The sequence below is a fragment of the Rhincodon typus genome, chromosome 21 (assembly GCF_021869965.1).
Source record: "Rhincodon typus isolate 14 chromosome 21, sRhiTyp1.1, whole genome shotgun sequence".
Lineage (NCBI taxonomy): Eukaryota > Metazoa > Chordata > Chondrichthyes > Orectolobiformes > Rhincodontidae > Rhincodon > Rhincodon typus.
The window spans coordinates 16,299,024-16,320,843 of NC_063352.1; the positions used below are offsets into that span (position 1 = coordinate 16,299,024).

Below are 21,820 nucleotides of genomic sequence, written 5' to 3' on the forward strand. Positions count from 1 at the left end.
TTGAGGCAACAGTGCTGACAACTGAGTCACCATGTCATTGATGCAGGACCCCTCAAGACATTTATGAAATATTTAAATGCGCGCTTGAAAAGCCATAGCATACAAGGATATGGGCCGGGCTTTGGGAAATGGGATGAGAATAGAAGTTTGTTAACTGGTGCAGACACGATGGGCTGAAGAGCCTTTTTCCATGTTGTATAAACTCTAAGGCCACCATTCTATGACCTATTCCAGCTGCATCTAATCTATCCCTTTAAGAATGTTGCACATTTCGAAAAGATCACCTTTCATTCTTCTAACCTCAGAAATACAGGTCCATTCTCTTCAATCTCTCTTCATTGGACAATCCCACCATCCCAAGAATCAGTTTGATGAACCTCCCCTGCATTCCCTTGATGGAAACTACGTCTTTTATTGGGCAAGGGGACCAGAACTTCATAGAATACTCCAGGTGCAATCTAAACAGTGTTCTACAAAATTGAAGCAAGATTTCTTTGTCTCTTTGCTATACTCTATAGAATCCTAGAACCACTTGGAGAGGGAAAGATACTGTCCTGACCCCTTTACCGGCTGATTGCAAACTGTAACCTCACAATATTGTACTGGCCTCAGAGCAATATGCCGCGATCAAGCAGTAGAGGGAGCGAGCGGCGACTGACTACTCGATAGGCTCTGCAGAGGAGCACTATTGGCAACAATCGTGTAACCATAACAACCGCTGGAGGTTACCGAGCAACCAGACGCTCACAACAAACTGGAGGAACAACAGTTGAATGAAGCGAGTAGAGTGTGATACAGGCAAGGAGTGCAACTGGGGGCGTGCTCGCTGGAGGAGACAAGGGTTCAAACCCCGCTCAGGACACATATACAGATTGTATTTATTTGTGTGCATTTTGTTTTGTTTTAAAAAGGAGAGTATAAAACACTTTGGAGTGACACTGAACCATTGCAACCATGTCTGCTACAGAAGTTCTGATTACCCACCCGCAAGTTTCTCGCTGCATTCCCGAAGAGGAACTGCCTTGCAAACCCGAATGCATAATCCGCAATGAAGGGCTGCACTCTTCCGCTGGCCTGGCCACTGCAGGTTTCAGGACAGCCAAGTACCTGGCTGAGGAATGGCTGCAGAACAACTACGCCAAGTATTACCAGGCCTTCGCCGACCGGGACACGGCGGAAAACATACAGAACATGTCCAAGACCTTGATAGCCGAGAGGGAGAGGCTGACTCAGGAAACCCAAGCCACCTCTACCAAGAAGCTGGGCGAGAGGCTGCAGGACACTTTCTTCTGGAAGTCAGAGCTGAAGAGGGAAATCGAGGACCTGCTGGCCGAGACCGAGCTCCTGCTTCAGCAGAAGAGGCGTTTGGAGATTGCCCTGGACGCGACCGAGATAGCCATGTTCATCTCGACCGATAATCTGCAAAACAGGGAAAGGCGCCAAGGCCCCGATCTGGTCAAAGACAGGGTGGAAGACGAGCTGTTGAGGGTGAGAGAGGGGTTAACACAGTTGTTACTCCAATGTTTGCAGCGAACTGCATCGCTGTGGTTTCACAGAGTCATCTCCCCACTGAGAGAAGCTAATGGTGGAAGGGAGCAGAGATACTGAGGGGGTCCCAGTCTCCAAGGATCCTGGATAGCCACAATGGATTTCCATACTTTATCAGAAACGGGGGTGGACTGAAAAGTGATTCTTTAGGCTCAAAGGCTGTGGCCAGGTCACACAGTACAGGCGTTTGTTAATTTTAGTCAACCTGACCCAGACACGATATGACATAACTCTGGTGCAACGTGTGACTTGAACCTGAACCTTCTGGCTGAAAGCTGGGGACATTACCGTAAGCCCCGCTGGACCAGGCTTGTATGCCTTTGAATATGAAAGGTTGCGGAGTGACCCAACTGTAATGTTTTAGATGCTTATGAGCAGCATGTCAGGCATGTTATGATCCATGTCTGAGGCAGGTGGGACTTGAACCCATTCCTTCTAGTCCACAGGTGGGGGCACTACCACTGCAGCACAAGAGCCTGTAAATTCTTCGACAGTGGAATATGGCCAAGAAGCCAACCCTATGAGATATTTTCTAATCAACTAGTGACGTTATTACACTCCTCTGGCATAGTTGGGATTTGAATCTAGGCTCAGCCACGGAGACTCAAGAGCTTCTGGACTAGCCTTGTACATAGTCGGATATAGAAGGTTGAAGGGTGATCCAACTGCAATGTTTAAGATGATTAAAAGATTTGATAGAGACAAGTTCAGAAGCAGGAAATAATCTATTAATTAGAGCTAGGCTATTCGCGGGTTGTTTCACGGGGGCACTGCCTTGCTGAAACGGCAGCAGAGAGATGGAACACCTCCCCAACTCCGCCCCCCCCCCAAAAAGCTGTTGAAATTTCAAAGTGGACATTGATTTATTTTTGTAAAGCAGGGGTACCAAGGGATTTGGCAACAAGGTGAGTGGATGGAGTTCAAATATATGTTAACAGTAACCTCTTATTTTAATGCTGAAACAGATTTGAGGAGCTGAATGCTTTATTTCTTGTTCCAATGTTCTATCTGCTACTTCTGTCTGCATGGCTGTGATGTGTTCTTGGGAAATCAACTGGTTCCTGTGCAGTGTCAAGCTGCGTTTACAAAAAGTGTCCGGGGGCAAGTTAACCCTCTGAAGCACTTTCTCAATGCATCAGAGTTTCTTTTTTAAATGATCTGAGAACGTGGAAGCTCTGAATCCATCGATTAGTCATGCTGAGAAACTCGCTACATGAATATGAATGTGCAGCCAGCAGAGCTAACATAATGCCAGCGGCTGTTTCTACACTACAGCTCTCAATGGTGGAGCTAAAAAATCAGGGATGCGTGTAACGACAGGATTGGAGGTGCACAGAGATCTTAGAGGAAGTGACAGAGATAGGGACTGGAGAGGCATGAATTTCATCCACCACCCTATTATTGCTAATGTAGTTTGCCAAGTCTACATGTAGATTAAAATCCCATATGATTTACTGTAGCACCCATTTTATGTGTATCTCTCCTTTCCTGTTTAGTGCTATCTACTATCTCACCATTACTGTTTGACAACTCCCGCTAATGTTTTCTGCCCCTTGTTGCTTTACGGCTCCATCCAGACATCTAGATTTTCTGTGCCAGTGTGCTTTTCCACTATTGCACTGATTTCATCCTTCATTAGAATGCCAACTCACCTGTTTCTTTTCCCTTTTTGACTTTGCTTCCTAAAGATTAGATGTTAATTTCCCAATGTTGTCACCCTCCAGCTATGTAATTTTACCGATTTTCAGCTATTTGTGCTATTAATTCATCCAGCATATTGAGAATGACCAATGCAAAAAAAATCTTATTTTATTAATCTGTTTTTTTTTAATCAACCTGTTCAGAGATGTTATTACACACCTCTGGAGCTGGTGGGATTTGAACTCGGGTTTCCTGGTCCGCGGTTAGGGATACTAGCGCTGCATCACAATTCAGATACAATACCTTTAAATTTGTTTCTTTAACATTTTTACACACTTTTATAAACTGACCCTATTTATTGCCATTCCTGTTTTATCTGCCTACCATTTTTGACTTCTACACTTCTATCATTAATTTCTATCCTTGTTTTCGTCTCTTGTGTGTCCCTGCTCAGGTCCTTGTCTGACTGATACCTTTCCCCACAGAACTAGCAAATGCCTCTGTGAAGATATCAGACCTGGACTTGATGAGGTGCAACCTATCTCAGTCCCATCTTCCCTAGAATCAGTCCCAATTTCACAGGAATCTAAATCCCTCCTATCTACACTAGTTCTCCAGCCATGCATTCACCTAGTCCATTCTTCCATTCCTAATTTCACTAACGTATGGCATTGGGAGTAACCCTGAAATTAGTACCTTTGGAGGTCATGGTTTTTAATTTATTTCATACTTCCTTGTATTTTGCTTGTAGGACTTCATCCCACTTTTTGCCTATATCATTGGTATTAACATGGACCAAGACCTCTGGCTGTTTACCAATCCCTTCATATTGTCGTTCAGTGGCATCCTTGACCTCAGACAACATACTATTCTGATGCCACCCTGCAGCCACAGAAACCTCTATCAGTTCCCATTATAATAGAATCCCTATCACTGTTGCTCTCACACACCTTTTTCTGCCACCCCCAGTGAGCTGAGCAATTCATGGTGCCATGGATTTGGCTCTCACTGAATTCGCCTGAGAAACCATTTCCCCTAACAAAGTCCAAAGTGGAAAAACAGTTAGAGAAATGGGCAGAAGTGACTCCTGCACTAGCTGCCTAATACTTTTACCCTGACTGGTGGTGATTCATTCCCTTTCTGCTTGAGCTGTGTGACTATCTCACTGTATGAAATATCCATGATGATATCAGTCTTGTGTGTACCCCATTGTGACTCCAGCCACTGCTCCAAATCTGAAATGTAGATTGTGAATAGCTGTAGCTGAAGACAATTCCTGCCCAAAAGGTCACTCTGGACACTGAAAGTGTCCCTGAATTCCCGCATCGCACAAGGACAGCATTTCATGTGGCCGAGCTCTCCTGCTGTGATTTACCCTTAAATTACTGTCTTTACATTTAGAGTAGAATATAACAGAGTAGAGTATCCCTTATTGTCATGTGTCCTTCAGTATAGGAGTACAGTGAAAAGGTTTTACCATGGGTGCCTTTAATGGCACCATCTTAGGTATAAGTACCTAGGTACAAATCTTGGATACAAAAGGGGAATTAAAGGAAAAGTAGTAGTGTTACTTAGTGTCTAAAAAAAAGTTAGAAATTAGATAGTTGTAACATAGTTAAAGGATTGATATTACAATCCTGTAAAGAATTTCAAATAGCAGCAGCTGCCCAAGCGATTTGACTGCCCAGGCGATTTGACTGCCCAGGCCCCAGTCCAACAACAGTCCTGCTCCGCACCAAGCCTCCAATCCACCGACACTCAGCTGTATCAAGGTAAGTTGCACTGTTCCAGGACTTGCTCCCCTCATGCTGCTCCAGGACTCACTTCCCCTTGCACTGCTCCAGGACTTGCTCCCCTCATGCTGCTCCAGGATTCACTTCCCCTTGTGCTGCTCTGGGACTCGCTCCCCTCATGCTGCTCCAGGACTCGCTACCTCTTGCACTGCTCTGGGACTCACTTCCCCTCACGCTGCTCCAGGGCTACTAAAAAGAGGGGAAAAACCAAAAAGAAACAAAAAGAACAGGCAGACCAGAGGATCTCAATGTGGAGCATCCTGCTGTGCTACCATCTTGCTGGCACTTCCACTGATCTAAAGAATGCTAAATATATACTAGGGACCTTCCCTCACTTCTTGTGATGTGAATACTACTAAATCTAAACTAAAGACTAATTTTACTCTTAAAAACTGTACAATAGAAATACTCACCCAGTTCTAATTACCACGGCTGCCACTCCACTTGTGTTAGCTCCTGGTCGCCCTCAATAAACATGTTTTTCCTGTGATGTCAATCCTTTCAAACTCTTGATGTCCTAGAAGTGGAAGAAAACAGTGAAATGAGAGGAAAAGAGCACTGCCCTCTTCTCCTCACCAACCTCCCTTCTCACCAAACTCACAGTAATTTCACTCTGTGCCAGTTCATCTATGCCCTGCATTATTACATGCGCAAGATGATTCAAAGTGCACAATTGGGTCGCTGACGTTATATATGTCAGCAAGCAATTTGATCACGTGTTTTAGATTGGGAGATATTGCAATCATCTCAAGTAATTAGACTGGATAAGATCAATGTATTCAGTCATAGGGTCAGAGAGGTCTACAGCATGGGAAGAGGCCCTTAGGCCCAACTTGTCCATGCTGCCCAGTTTTCACCATTAAACTGGTCCCATTTTGCCTGCTTTTGATCCATATCCCTCCATACCTATCCCATCCATGTACCAGTCTAAATGTTTTCTAAATGATGAAATTGTACTCGCTTCCACCACTACCTCTGGCAGCCCGTTCCAGATACTCACCACCCTCTGTGAGAAAATCACCCCTCTGGACCCTTTTGTATCCCTCCCCTTTCACTTTAAACCTGTGTTCTCTAGTTTTAGAGTCCCCCATCATGGGGAAAAGCTGTTGGCTATCTACCTTATCTACGCCTCTCATGATTTTAAAGACCTCTACAAGGTCATCCCCTAGTCTCCTACACTCCACGGAAAAAAGTCCCAGCCTATCCAACCTCTCCTTATAACTCAAACCTTCCAGTTCAGGTAGCATCCTAGGACATCTTTTCTGCACTCTTTCTAGTTTAATAATATCTTTCTATAGTAGGGCAGCCAGAACTGTACACAGTAATCCAAATATGACCTCACCAACGTCTTGTACAGCTGCAACAAGACGTCCCCACTCCTTTACTCAATGCTGTGACCAATAAAAGGTCAGAGGGGTTCATTAATCTATAGGTTAATTAAAGACATAATGTATAAAATAGAGCTAGTCGATTTAAACTCTGCAAAATTTATGGTCACTAAACACTTGTAATTAAGTTTCCAATTTGCAAACAAGAAAGGTGCAGAGATGATTTACAAGGATGTTGCCAGGACTGGGGAGTTTGAGTTTACGGGAGATGCTGAATAGGCTGGGGGCTTTTTTTCCCTGGAGAGTCAGAGGCTGAGGAGTGATCTTATAGAGGTTTATGAAATCATGAGGGGCATGGATAGGGTGAATAGCCAAAGTCATTCTTCATGGTAGGGGAGTCCAACAATAGAGGGCGTAGGTTTAAGGTGAGAGGGGAAAGATTTAAAAACGACCTACGGGGTAACTTTTTCAGACAGAGGGTGGTGCGTGTATGGAATGAGCTGCCAGAGGAAGTGGTGGAGGCTCATCCAATTACAACAGTTGAAAGGCACTTGGATAGATACATGAAAAGGAAGGGTTTAAGAGGGATGTGGGCCAAATGCTGACAAATGGGGCTAGGTCAGATTGGGATGTCTGGTTGGTGTAGATAATTTGGACCAAAGGGTCTGTTTCTGTGTTGTATGACTCTATGACTCTATAATAAAAAAAAGGCCTTTGATAGCCTTGCTTGTGAATCACATAATATTCTGGAAACATGATTTTTGTTGTTTAATCTGTGAAATGTTATTACTGTAATGAACGGTCATTAGCATTGTTTTCATTATTACTAAGACTGCTGTACATATTAAAGACAGAAAAGCAACATGTATGTAGTATTTGATACTGAATTTATATGACTTTCTTAAAGTACTCAAACTGCTTTCATTGTCTAAACCCCTTGAGAATGTCATAGCCCTATTACACGTTCACATTTATCAATAATTCTGTTGAGCTTCAACAGTGTTCTTTCATCCATTGACAAATTTTCTGTTAATAGTCCTTTATTTTAGTGACTATCAAATCCTGAATTCCCATACAACTGAGTCCAGAACAGGCAGAACCAGTGCAATTCTAAATTGATACAAAGTTTGATAGTACACTTAGTTTCACTTTCTTTATATGAAGGTCAGTCATTTTATAAATGTTTTATCACTGTCATATCTATTAAGATTCAGTTTCAAGTAATTTCTGTACAGATACCATCAGACTAATGGAACAAATAGCTATCCTATATAAGCAATTGTGTCATCAATGCCTGCATCTCAAAAATGAGAAAAGCTGTGATCTGGAGCAAATCAAAAATAAAGCTGTGACTGCTACCCTACATTGTCCTACATTGTGCAGAACACTCCTAGGGATCAATGTTCAGGTAGCCGTAAGTTGATGGCACCTCTGGGACTATATTCAGTATGATTAGGAGAGGTGGGGAAGCAAAGAGAAATGAGACAGACGAGTAACCAGAATTTCTAGAATGCTGTGCATGCTGAAAGAAGAATTTACGCTTATAAAGAACCTTTCACAATTGCATGCCAAATCACATTACAGGCAATGAAGTGTAGTCAGTATTGTAATGGAGGAAAAACAGCAGCTAAGTTGCACACAGCAAATTCCCAAAAACAGTGTTGTGATCCGGTAATGTTTTATCTTGCAATATTGAGTGAGGGATATGTATTAATCAGGAAATAATTAGGAACATGAGAACTATGAGCAGGAGTAGGTCATTCAGCCTTTCGATACTGCTCCGCCATTAGATATAATCAGGGCTGATTTCATCTCGGCCTCAACTCCACTTCTCTGCTCGCTTTCCAGCATCCATCGCACATTTGGGTAATGTATTCCACAAATTCATTTTTGAGAGAAGTAATTTCTCTTCATCTCAGTTTTAAATCTGCTATCGCTTATTCTAAAACTAAGACCTCTTGTTCTAGATTGCCCCACATGAGGAAACATCTTTACTGCATCTACTTTGTCAATTCCTTTAGCATCTTATATACATCAATTAGATCTCCCCTCACTCTTCTAAACTTGAGAGTTTATAGGCCTCAACTGCTCAGTCTCTCTTCTTAAACCGATACCCTCATCTCTGGAATCAACTTCCTCCAAACTGCCTCCAACACAGCTACACCCTGCTCAAATAAGTGGACCAACGTTGTATGCAATACTCCAGGTGTGGTCTCACTAATGGCTTGTACAATTGCAACAACACTTCGCTATGTTTACTCTCTATTCCTTTAGAAATAAATGCCAAAATTCAATTTGATATTCTGCTACTTTTGTTTGGAAAATGCTAGGGACATTTCTCATCTACCAGAAAGAGCAGACCAGTCCTTTGAAAAACATTTTGTCCGAAGACAGCACCCCCAATAACACAGGATTGGAGTGTCAGCCTTGATTGTTGTGCTCGAGTACTGGAGTGGGACTTGAGCCCACGAATTTCAGTCTTTGAGGGTATTACCCACTTAGGCAGGCTGGTCCAAGTTACTGCATTGCTGATGTCAATGAACACGTACTTAGTATTTACAATTGTTCATGCTCGGGAGTACCTACTAGAACTGGGCCATTTCTGAAGCAATATCTGATTACGTCCTTTCTTTTTAATGCAGGAAGTTGATTTGATTCAGAATGTACAAGGAGTTTTGAAGCGAACTTTGGATGAGGTCAACAAGCAGATAAGGTAATTTAATTATTAGGGACAGAATGTTAACAGATTCATTACTTATTGATTGCCCTTCCAGTGCATTCTATGTTATGTTTTAAATTTCAAGTTATTTACATACCTATTAAGGGGCCATTAACCCATAGCGAAGTCTTAAGTTCACAACCAAAACTATTGCTCAATGATTATGAAACATTATGTCTGAAGTTTTAAAGCTAATATCAGAATCCTTTTTTTAAAAAATCAATTACAAATGATTATGACTCATCTTAATTTGTGGGTACTTCTGTAATTCATGTACTTTTTCCAATTTGTGATAAATTAATAGTGAAGTCAAATGAATTCAGTGATTATACTGTAATAGTCGCTAGTTTAGATGCAGGGTGTCAGAAGCTGCAAAATTCAAGTTGGCAGTAACTGGAGGAATTTTTCACTACATATTCATCCAAAGATTGGGTAAGAATGTAAGAAATTTGAGATGGAGTAGACCATGTTGTCTCTTTGGCCAGTAAGATCCTGGCTAAGCTTTCAGATCCATTTGACTCTCCTGCCCAGTCCCAATACCAATATTGTTTGATTCTCATTAATGTCAGTCTTGATATACTCAACAATTGAGCATCTGCAGGTCTTTGGGGTAAGTTATTCCAAAGGGCGGGGCATTCCAAAGATTCAATTCCATTTCCAACCACTTATCCTGAGATTATCGCCTCTAGCTCTAGACTTGCAACCAAGGTAACAGCTTCTCAGCATCAACTCTGTCAAGCCCTGTAGGAATTTTAAATGACTGAATTAGATCAGCTCTCATGTTTCTAATCCCTGGGAAAACAGAGAATCATTCTACTTGATTTCTAGTCATACGTCAGCCCTCTTATCACAGGCCCTATTCAAAGAATTTGATGCTTGAAGGAATATAAACCTGCACCTTCTAATTAAATAAATAGTTAGTTGTAGTGGAATGTTAGGATCATATAGAATAATGCAGCACACTGGGAGATCACTTTGTCCATTATGCCTGTGTTTGCTCTTTGAAAGAGCTATAAAATTAACCTAATTCCTTTGCTTTCTCCCCACATAAAAATATTGCCTAACACATAACACCGGGCAACTGTTGATGAAATGAGATAGCATACTTCCTCCAAAATCGTTACCCAGTCCTGTTTTAACTCTTGAATATGCTTCCATCATATTTTGGGCAATGTATCTTACTTTTGTACAACTTTTCAAAATGTAAACTGCAACAAAATCGTGCCAGATGATTTCCATATAAATACAATTTTCCCAGTCCCAAATAGCATAAATAGAAGTAAAACCAAAAGAAGATGATGTGCAGAACAAGTCAAATAGCCACCCAAGGACGGGAACATTCATGATTCTTTACCCCTTTCAGACACTGACTAACTGATTGTGCATTTCCAGTTTTTTTCTGGCCTGGCTTAACTGTTTTCACTCAGTAGTTAACATGCAATCAAAAACCATTGGTTCAACCCCTGTGTGTACCAGAGAATCTACTAAGTTTCAAGGCAAGCACTTTTGCTTTTGAGTGACACAGTGGTATAGTCCTACCTCTGGGCCAGAAGGCCCAAATTCAATTCACACCTGCCTTGGAGGTGTGTCATATTAAAATAAAAATGTTGCACATAAGAAACAGAAAATTCTGGAAATACTGAGCAATTCTGGCAGCTTCTATTGAAGGAGGACCAAAGTTAAAGTTTTAGGTCGATGGCTTTTTTTATTAGAATAGGGAAAAGTTACAGATATAGGCTTTAGGCAAGTGAAAGGCAGGGAGGCAGGATTGGAGAACAAAAGGGAAAATCTATGATGGGGAGAAACATAGAAATATAGAAGATAAGAGCAGGAGGAGGCCATTTGACCCTTCGAGCCTGCATCACCATTCTTCACAATCATGGCTGATCATCCAACTCAATAGCCTAATCCTGCTTTCTCCCCATAACATTTAATCCCATTTGCCCCAAGTGCTATATCTTGTCACCTACTGGATACATTCAATGTTTTGGCATCAACTACTTCCTGTGGTAATGAATTCCACAGGCTCACCACTCTTTGAGTGAAGAAATGTCTCCTCATCTCCGTCCTAAATGGTCTACCCCGAATCCTTAGACTGTGACCCCTGGTTCTGGACATACCCACCATTGGGAACATCCTCTATCCTGTTCGATCCTGTTAGAATTTTATAAGTCTCTATGAGATCTCCCTCATTCGTCTGAACTCCAGCAAAAACGATCCCAACCTAATCAATATCTCCTCATACGTCAGTTCCACCATCTCCGGAATCAGCCTGGTAAACCTTCGCTGCACTCCCTCGAGAGCAAGAGCATCCTTCCTCAGAAAAGGAGACCAAAACTGCACACAATATTCCAGGTGTGGTCTCACCAAGGTCCTGTATAACTGCAACAACACATCCCAGCTCCTGTACTCGAAACCTCTCGCAATGAAGGCCAACATACCATTTGCTTTCTTTACTGCCTGCTGCACCTGCATGCTTAGCTTCAGCGATCTGGTGCACAAGGACACCCAAGTCCCGCTGCACACTCCCCTCTCCCCATTTACAGCCATTCAGGTAGTAATCTGCCTTCTTGTTTTTGCTTCCAAAGTGAATAACCTCACATTTATCCAAATTATACTGTATCTGTCATTGATTTGCCCACTCACCCAACCTGTTGAGATCATGCTGGAGGATCTCATTTCACCCTCCCATCCAATTTGGTATCATCTGCACATCTGGAGATGTTACATTTTGTTCCCTCATCCAAATCAATAATATACATTGTGAATAGCTGGGGTCCCAGCAGGAGAAATTAGAGGACAAAAGTGTTCAAGATGGAAGGACAAAGGGAGTGACAGGTAAGATAACAAAAGATGTAAATAAAAACCGAAAGAACTGCGGATGCTTTAAATCAGAAAGAAAAGCAAAAAATTGCTGGCAAAGCTCAGCAGGTCTGGCAGCATCTGTGGAGAGAAATCAGAGTTAACATTTTGGGTTGAGTGATCCTTCTGAAGGAGTTGTGATGGCAGAAGAACAACTGCTCTCCAAGTAAAAGAGAAAATAGCAGAAAAGAAGAAAAAAATTAATACCAACAAAGGCGAATAAAATGGGGCCAGAGCTTACAATCTGAAACAACATTTTAAACTTCTGCTGCACTAAACCTCACTCTTCATCGAGCTTCAACGAGTTTATTTGTCGTGAGGTACAGACCCAAACCCTTGTCTTTACTTTGTTCAACTGATCTCAGTCGGGCACATCAAGTAGTCTGACAGAATTGGCTTCTATTCCCGAAGGTAGAGAGAGGAACGGAAATTTCTAATTACTATCTTGTAAACCTAGCTGGAAAATGTCTAAAGACTCATTGGTCGAGAAGAGAATGGGCATGATGCCATTCATGGCCAACTAAACAGCTGATGCCTAATGTTCAACAACCTAATGGTAACAGCTGCTTTTGCAGCAAATTAAATTCACTGTGTGCATTACATTCATTTTATCCCTGGTGTCTGCTTAAAGTAAACATTAACTTTTTCAGAAATTGAGTTCAGTCATTAATCCAACAAAAACTTATTAGGATTGTCATCTTGGAAGGCACTGCACATTTTCTTTAACAAATTGTAGTTGAATAATATTAATATTTTCTTTTCCTCTGGTATTCTTCCATTGTACTAATGGTACACCATAAACCATTTGTTACAGGAGGAACAGAGATGCCAAGGAGGTCCTGGAACTGGATTGGTCAGACAAATACGAAGCGTATAAAATTGATGTCAAAGCCGGAGGCCTCAATAACCAGAGCACAAATATTCAATTCCATCCAAACTCTGCTAAGTTCGAGGACAAGTAAGGCAAATTCTAATTCATGTTCAGAAATCAGACAATGTTGAGATTCTGTAGTAGCTCACAAGTCAGATTCGATCCAAACAGAATAGTTATCACCTCAGATTAATAACAGGTAGAATCACATGACCAAACTACAGGCTTAAGTCCTGGCAAAATTCATTTTGATGGGAATTAATGAAATCCTTGCAGCCTCCCTCCCCATACTCCATACACCTCTTGCAGCCTCCTTCTCCACTCTTACATCTTTTGTAGTTTCCTTCTTACCCCCTTATACTTTTGCAGCCTCTGTCACACTTTTTCAACGTCCTTTTCCTTCAGGACCAATTTGCATCCACCTCCCCCTCCACACCTCTAGAATCCTTTAATCCCTTCCCAAATCCTGCCCTGCTCTACTCTACTCTACTCTACTCTGATGGTGATGCCCCACCCTGAACCCAGCAGATGGATCTTCCAGGTCCTGCATCCAGGGCAATGGTGGCTGGGCATGAATATAACCATCCCCACCCTCGACTGTCTCCGGACCTTGCCCCATCCAAACAACTTTCGGTACCCTGATCCCAGCCCTTACCCCATCCCTATCCTGCCTTACCTCTTGTTTCCCTAAACTTCACTTTGTAGCTACTGGCAAATAGGATTCCTCTGCTGACTCCCTAACAACTGCACTGACCTTGCCAATGGTTTGCTGCTCCCCCAATCACTGACTGCTTCTCTCCCATGTTTGCTCCTGATAGGCTTTCGCTAGTGAACCTATCAAATATGGTTGGGATTCAGCCTGAGAATGCTGGAGCAGCCTCTCTCCATTTCTTTCCATTCTACTTGTTGGGGTTGGGGAGGTGAGACTTCTCACTTATTGGTTGTCATTGTGAATGAATTTTCCACAGCAATTTGGGGGCTCTTGGGGACTGATCAGTCTGCTGTCCAGTATACTTTGGTAACAACAGACCATTGGAGATCACAAGCTTTCCTACCTTTTGGTTGTGCCTCATGAGCAAGATGTCTTTGGTAAAATAAGCCCACAGCATGCCAAAACTACAACAAACTGGATCAAGCCAAATACCACTTTGATAGTCGCATAGTGACCCTACCTCCAGATCTAGACTTGCCAATGGTGTATATCATTCTGGAGTTTCATCACGTGATCTTGTGTCCCTAGCTGCTCCTCCTATCCTGCCATTGGTTGTTGGACAGGCCAATCCTCACAGTGTACCATTGTTCTGCACCAATTGGAGAGTGGGCAAACTCTTCATCATCTGATTGGATGATTCTTGAACATTAGTCTTTTTTTCCCATATTTTTATCAAGCCAAAAATATTTCTTCAAAGAGTTTGAAAGAAATGAAATAAGGCACTTTATTTAATGGTTCAGTGATGTTCCCTCTTGGGATGCTAGCAGAATATTTTCCTAAAGAATCCTGGAGATTTGAGCATGGTCTATCTTCAGCATGGGCTATTTGCTCTTGCTCTTGCTAACTGCTAACTACAAGCAATTGGCAAATCCCACTAAAGGGTCCTTAACCCCCAGTGAATGAATGTGGACTGTGAAATGTTGTAGTACCCAAGAGACCAAACCAGGTAAGCAGTTCCAGTTCCCATTCCCTCCTTAGACTGATTATTGGATTTTAGGATTTTATAAAGAGCAAAATGATGCAGACACAGTCTGTTGGTTCAATCACAAACTTGTTTTTTTAAATTAAACCTCTTAATGTCCTAAACAGGTCCTAAATTACGCAACACCTGACCAGTTTGTACAATTTAAATCTCTCCACAATTTAAGCTTGGCGCCCATCCCAAAACACACAAACCCACCACAATGTATTAGTGGAAAACTTCTATCACAAAACCAGAGGCAAAATTTCAAATTTCTGACCAAACCTTATTTACTTAAAACCCAAACCCTCTGGGTTTGGTTGTTATCCTTAAGTTGCCTTTACCTCTGACCCCTAGTATCGCTTGGATTTGGCTGATAACTCACAGTCAATGACATGGTCGGGCAAAGTAGACTTGAAGGGCCGAATGGTCTACTTCTGCTCCTACATGCTATGGTCATTTCAGTGAGAACTGTAGGTCCAGGAGCCAGTTTGACTGCTTCTGATCCTCCTTCATGCCTGCAAACTCTTCCAGACAAGATCATTATAACTTGGCTGGTACACTTATAATCCCCAGCACGGTTGGTCTATCCAGCGTTGTGCTCTTGAGTCAGATTGAACAGCTTTGACCCTTCTTCCAGCTGTAGAACAATTACTTCAACTCTACCTGCCCTCCACTTTTTGTAATGATTCATGTTTGGGGTATTCAATCCTACACACCATAATATATTGTACATTGTTTGTTGTATGATTAAACACGTAGGATGTTAACATCGTGTAAAATGGTACTGGGCCACTAGAGGGTGCCTTAAGACTTCTTGTGACTCGAACAAAGTAGTATCAACACAGATAATGAAAATATGTACTGTATGATGAAACAAGAAAATAACAGTTTAACAACTCCTTGGAAAAGTACAGCACTCCTGCTAATGCACTGATCTGTCAGGCAAATTTGGACTCTAAACATCAAGAACTCCCAAGCTCACTGACCTCCACTGTAGGCAGGCACGCAATACCTCAATATTAAAATTATCATCCTTGTTCCAAATCCATCCATTTCCTTACCCCTCCCAATCACTGTAATAATGATCACTGAGGAACAAAGGATGGTTGTAAACAAGAGGCAACAATAATTGAGGAAAAATACAATTGACAACCTATTGATCACTACTTAGCTGGGCAAGGCTTAAAAAGATAAATTTTCGCATCTTGAACATGTGTATGAACTTGTTAAACCAAATGGACCTGACAAGAACTGAACGTGCCCATTCGGTCCAGTAACTTTCTGACTTGTATCAAACAATACGAACACAGAGCCAGGCCACTAACATGACAGCTTGTGTTATTAATGCATATCATTTGATATTTGTGGAATTGTACAATGTAGAATGAGGCCATTCAACCCATTAAATGTGTGCTGAGTTTTCTGAAGAGGAAAGAATGTGGCTCTGGACAAAATAACAACTGAGTCTCGATGCTTCTTTATTTTATTTTGACCTCACAGTTCTTCAACTCCACAGACTTGGGCTGAATTCACCCATTGTAACATTTATAAAGCTGAACAGGAGCGAATGGCATCCATTAACCTACGTGCTTTGGTTGACAATGTGCTACTTGAGACCTCGCAAGATCTGCGTTGCCAGTATGACCGTGTCAATGCTGCCTTTCACCAGCGTCTGGAAGAACTCAGTGATGCAAAGGCTAAGTTGGAGTATCATCTGAGAAGGGTAAATTTCTGGTCACCTGATTCTGATTCACTTCTACTCCCAAACTGCGCCAAATATCTTACCCTAAAACTGGAGATAACTTAATTAGAAATGTTCATTGCTACTGTGGAAGGATATTCATACAGGCTATTTTTTAACTGCTTTAACCTGAATTATGAACTAATTGAATTGATAAATTTTAAAGTAAAAATAACTCTGATCTGCCAGCATCATGGGAGGCACATAGTAAGGCATCTATTGAGGCAATACTTATGTTGGCTCCCATAACATTAGATCTAAATGTGGGTCATGTAATACTGAAAAATTTAACAGATGTTTATTACAGCTCCCGGTGTATATGTTATGTTCCCAACTGATGTTACTACTGCACAAATTAGATCCTGGAATAAAGGAGCAAATTACTGCAGATGCTGGAATATATACTGAAAACAAAAAGTGCTGGAGATCACAGCAGATCAGGCAGCTTCCTAGGAGAGAAAGCAAGCTAACGTTTCGGGTCTCAGTGACTCTTCATCAGAGATGACGTGGTGTGGAAGGGGCAGCATTTATGCAATAGTTGGTGGGTTGGAGTGCTGGAGGAGAAAGATTTGTTGGTAGTTCAGATTAAGTAATCGAAATGTAAGAATGGCGAAACAATGGTTTGTCTACCTGCCAGACTGGTAAGAACAGACAGTCCCACTGGAAGGGTAGAGAGGGCATGGTGACAGCGAATGCAACATGTAAAGCTAAAAGAAAGGGAAGGAGTGGGAGTGATTCACAGTTTGAAGGTGTTGAACTCAATATTGAGCCCAGAAGGTTCCTCAGGGTTCTGAGGAAGGGTCACTCGACTCAAAATGTGAACTCTGATTTCCCTCCATAGATGTTGCCAGACATGCTGAGCTTTTCCAGCAATTTCTGTTTTTGTATCTAAATAAGGAACACAGTTGAGAAAAAAATCTTGAAACATACAGCAAAATGAAGTTTTCATCTATTCCCCAGCTCCATTACTTTGCAGAATTAAATCCAGAGAGATTACCCATGCAATTTAAGACTTGTAAGTCCAACTCAGCTGAATCATTTTAGTCCTTTCCTGTGAACTGAATAGTTATGAAATTGAGAGCTTATATTGAGTTAGTCTTTTAATAATCTTCTAATTTCTAACCAAACACCCCTAGTCTGGAACTTACTCAAGCTAACGTTCTATGAAGGTAACCTACTCTCTGAATTGTTCTATATTCCCCTCTGGGAAAGACATTACACTGTGCTTCCAACCCCAGTCAAGCCTCCGACCAACCTGCTGAAAACCTCTAATCTCTGTTTTTCCTAAATTCAATCTGTGATTATCGTCAACCAAAAACAAGTTAATGGTCTTCATTGTTTACATTCTCATTGTAAACCCGGTGTTATCCGAAACATTAAAATGAAATAAAGCACTGTGGATGCTGGGGATCTGAAACAAAAACAGAAATTGTTGGTGAAACTCAGTAGATCTGGCAAAATCTGTGGGGAGGAGGCAAAGTTAACATTTTGGATCTGGTGACTCAATAAAGACTCTTTTTGATCACTACGCTGATCTAACTATTTTTTAAACCCTTCACAAATGTATCCAACATCCATATGCCAATAGTTTGAAATCCTAACTCTAGAAGTGATACCATTCATCACAACATATTCTACAGGCACTTCAAGCATTTGGGCAAACACTAAGCTATTTGGTTACAAACAGGAGGATCCTTCCATTGGTGTGTCATGCCTCATGTGACCCCTGTTCGTGGTCTATAGGTATAGGGATGAGAGAACAATGTCTCACATTGTTTTGCTGGAGGTTAACCCTCTTGAAATAAAAATAATAGAGGCTCTTTGCAAACTTAGGAACATTAGCTACACTTGCTCTTCCCCAAGCTCTTTCATTTCCTCAATGAGAAACATCTCTAAACATACAAACACATGAATTAGAAGCAGAAGTTGGTCATTCAGCCCATCATGTCTACTCCACCTTTCAATAAGATCATGCTGGTCTATTGTGTTTGAATTCCAGATTCCCATCTATCCTCAATAACTTTGATTCCCCTGCCTAATAAGAGTCTGTCTCCTTCCACTGAAAAGTATTCAATGACCCTGCTTCACAACCTTCACAGGCAGAGATTTCCAAAGTCACACAACCCACTGAATGTTCATCATTCTTGTCCCAAAATGTATCTCTTCATCTTAAGTTAATTTAGAAAGCCCCCTAGTTCTGGACTCACCCACAAAATGAAACATCCTTTTCACATCCACCTTGTCAACATTATTCAGAATCTTATCAAGTCGTTTTTCATTCAAAACACCATCTAGTCTTCTAAATTCCAGTGGAGAAAAGTCCATTTTGCCCAACCCATCCTCATCAGACAACTCATTTATTCAAGATATCAGTCTAGCAAAACTTCTCTGAAGTTCTAAGTCTTGCAGATAAACTTTCTTTTAACAAAAAGACTTCCTGCGCAAGATTCACTTTTAAAAGTCTAAACGTATACAGAACATTCTTTAGAATTCACGGATAATAAGAACTGCCGATGCTGGAGTCAGAGATAACACAGTGTGGAGCTGGAGGAACACAGCAGGCCAGGCAGCATCAGAGGAGCAGGAAAGCTGACGTTCCAGGTCCAGACCCTTCTTCAGAAAAAAGGGTCCCAAACCAAAATGTCAGCTTTCCTGCTCCTCTGATGCTGCCTGGCCTGCTGTGTTCTTCCAGCTCCACACTGTGTATTCTTTAGAATTCTTTTTTGTAGAAAAAAAATGTTTCTGTATACATAAGTATACTTAAAAAGAACACATGGCCATATCATTGTGCAGAGATTTTGTTGGAATTTGAAGAATGTAAAGGTTTTGTTTTTGTCCCCTTTACTTTCAATGTGTCCATTCAATGGTGTTTTCTCTGCTTCAGTTCTGGTCTCTTGAACATTTATTTTAATTGCTGCAATATTAAAGGCTGTGCCCACCTCCTTTATGATACTCCTTAAAACCAGCCTTTTGACAAAAATTGTGCTCACCTGCCCTGGTATCTTCCTATGAGGCTCAGTGTCAAATGTTGTTTGTTAAGACTTCTGTGAAGCACCTTGGAATGTTAACTTACCTCAATAAGAGCAACTTAGACATGATAAGTCGCTTCTATCTGTGTAAATTGTTATTGGCAGCAATCCAGTTAATATTAATGATATTGGCAGTGGCACACATTTTATTGTCAATTAAATCCTCTCTTTCACATGCTCGTGGTGACAACGTTCCACATTGGGAGCCTTATCTCTTAAAATGAGATCCATGGTGGGCATCAGTGGGAAATGTCAATTTAATAGTCTTCTGGTTTGCTCCAAAGGAAAAATTACATTCTATTAATAACTAAATGGATTGAAGTGAGTGTGGACGTTGTTGAGACTGTAAGCGACATCCTTATCTTATTTTTCTCTCTGAACAGACACTTGAACAGATTGCAGACCAGGAGAAAAACATTGCCCATCTAAAACAGGCCATAAAGGACAAAGAGGCTCCATTGAAAGTTGCTCAAACTAGACTTTATGAGAGGACCTACAGACCGAATGTGGAGCTCACCAGAGACCCTGCTCAATTTAAGTAAGCCAACAGAATGTTTGGGAGAAGGAGATCTATGCTCTGATGGTATTAATTCAAATGGTTAGTCTTGCCATTCTATCATGAATTATTATCTCGGTTCTCACCGGCTATTTTGTCTCCTGCCATTGACAGCTTGGTATGTGAGGTTGGTGAAATCCAGGAGTCCATCGCTCTCCTGCAAGAGAAACTCCGAGAAGCCCAGGCATCCCTGGAGAACTTAGAAAACACTCGAATGACTCTTGAGAAGGAAATCGCAATAAAAGTAAATAGCATATTCATTGACAGTGAAAAGTGCCTGAAACACCGTGAACGATACCCAACTGTCATTAGACTTTCAGGTTATCAATAAACAATATAAAACCACACACTTCATATGAGCAATAATATTTTGATTTTCCAGGGATTTAAAAGCTGAAAGCTGCACCAGGGTGCTGTACATATAGTTAAAAGCAATCTGATTCCATTTGAACAAATTAAGTGAAATCATCACTAAATTGTCATGAACTTGATGGCCACATCCAACATCCTGACTGTCAAGATGCATTATCAGCAAAAGAATTTTTTTTTGATGTTGTCACGATCTACCTTGCATTTTTTCAAATCCTATTTCAATAAATAGAGTTTAGAAGATGGAAGAGGGGGTTTCATAGAAACCTATAAAATTCTAACAGGAGTAGCCAGTGCAAATGCAGGAACACTGACCAGGGTGTTCAGAACTGGGGCTCACTGCCTCAGGATATGGGGAAAGCCATTTAGGACGGAAATGTGGAGAAATTTCTTCACTCAGAGAGTGGTGAGCCAGTAGAATTCTCTGCCACAGAAAGTGATCTTGTTTTCAAGAACGAGTTAGACATAGTTCTTAGCACTAATGGGATCAAAAGGTTTGGGAGAAAGCGGGAGTAGGGTGCTGGGTTGGATGATCATATTGAATGGCAGAGCAGGCTCAAAGGGCCGAATGGCCTACTTGTGCTCCTAATTTTGATGTTTCTATGTTAAACCACAGGAACAGAAAAGATTATAGTTCATGTGTAACATAATTAGTAATTCTTTAGTTTAAGGTTTAAATACATCATTCTAAATCACTAAACAAGATACCATTTTACACTTGTAACCCCCAATTATTCAGTGCCCCCTTGGGTCCAATTCCAATGTAGTCTTCAGGTAAAGCAGGAGTAAGGGTGATAATCAGACAAATGTAGTCCAGCCACTTTCTAAGGTCAAGCATTTGATTGCAACACCATGTAATGTACATGCTGAAGTTTTTTCTCCAAGACAAGTCTTAGTGTTACATTTTATGGCTGCAGTCAACATTGGGAAAGCTGTTTCAACAAGAACTACTCACATCACAGATAAAACGGTTACATAAAAACATGATGGATGGAAATGGATATGTTTAATGAATAAAACCCAGTGGGAGATGTCAATATAAGATTTATCAATGGACATCCCAACGGCTGTACGAATACACTGGTCAATCTCGTTTAATTATATGTGCAAGCAAAGTGTTACAGTGAAATGGGGTTAGAAAGCAGTAGGTAATTGAATGAGGCCATGCAGACATAATGCAGACCCCAATTTTAAGGATATAAATTCTGTCCTTGTTTAGTGTAGTATTTAGATTTTATAAGGTAATTTAATTGAAAGGTCAAACTGCCATCAATTTGGGACGCTGAGTATTGGCTGGAGCATTGGGTTTCTTTGCAACAAAATAGCACTTCTCAAGCTTTTTTCCAGTTTGTCCCCATTTTGACACTTGAAAATTAATGCAATGTCAGACACTAACAAAGTAAAACAGCCCAGTAACATTCAATATATGAATGATGCAGTTCATGTATTGCAGATGAACATATAATACATAATATAAACATTATAAATCTGTGATGAAAATCCTGGAACATTTTTCTTTGAGAAGGAAGTCTTTTGGCTCTTTGGGTCTCATCTAGTATTGATTCAAATGATTAGGATTCTTGATTTTCTTGATTCTTGTTTTTTTTCAATAAAGAATGTTAACTTCTATTTAAACTATTACTTATGTTAAATTACAAATCTCTGGTACCTTTCCCAACTGCAAGGT

At 41.1% G+C, this 21,820-nt stretch overlaps 1 protein-coding gene across 1 annotated transcript; it reads left to right on the top strand.

Annotated features, from left to right (window-relative positions):
• The first annotated feature begins 783 nt into the window (after positions 1–783).
• tekt4 (tektin 4) lies at positions 784–21,671 on the top strand. Its single transcript, XM_020535885.2, has 6 exons — positions 784–1,488; positions 8,953–9,023; positions 12,706–12,849; positions 15,939–16,161; positions 19,592–19,746; positions 19,879–21,671. Exons 1-6 carry the CDS (start codon positions 955–957, stop codon positions 20,093–20,095), a joined length of 1,344 nt encoding a protein of 447 aa, XP_020391474.1. The 5' UTR covers positions 784–954; the 3' UTR covers positions 20,096–21,671.
• The last annotated feature ends 149 nt before the right edge of the window (positions 21,672–21,820 follow it).

What these genes read in the sequence shown, in the direction of transcription:
- tekt4 (XM_020535885.2), top strand. Translation starts at nt 955, where the DNA reads ATGTCTGCTACAGAAGTTCTGATTACCCACCCGCAAGTTTCTCGCTGC. An exon ending in TGGAAGACGAGCTGTTGAGG is followed by an intron (nt 1,489 to 8,952) that starts GTGAGAGAGGGG and finishes TTTTTAATGCAG; the next exon opens with GAAGTTGATTTGATTCAGAA. An exon ending in TCTGCTAAGTTCGAGGACAA is followed by an intron (nt 12,850 to 15,938) that starts GTAAGGCAAATT and finishes TTGACCTCACAG; the next exon opens with TTCTTCAACTCCACAGACTT.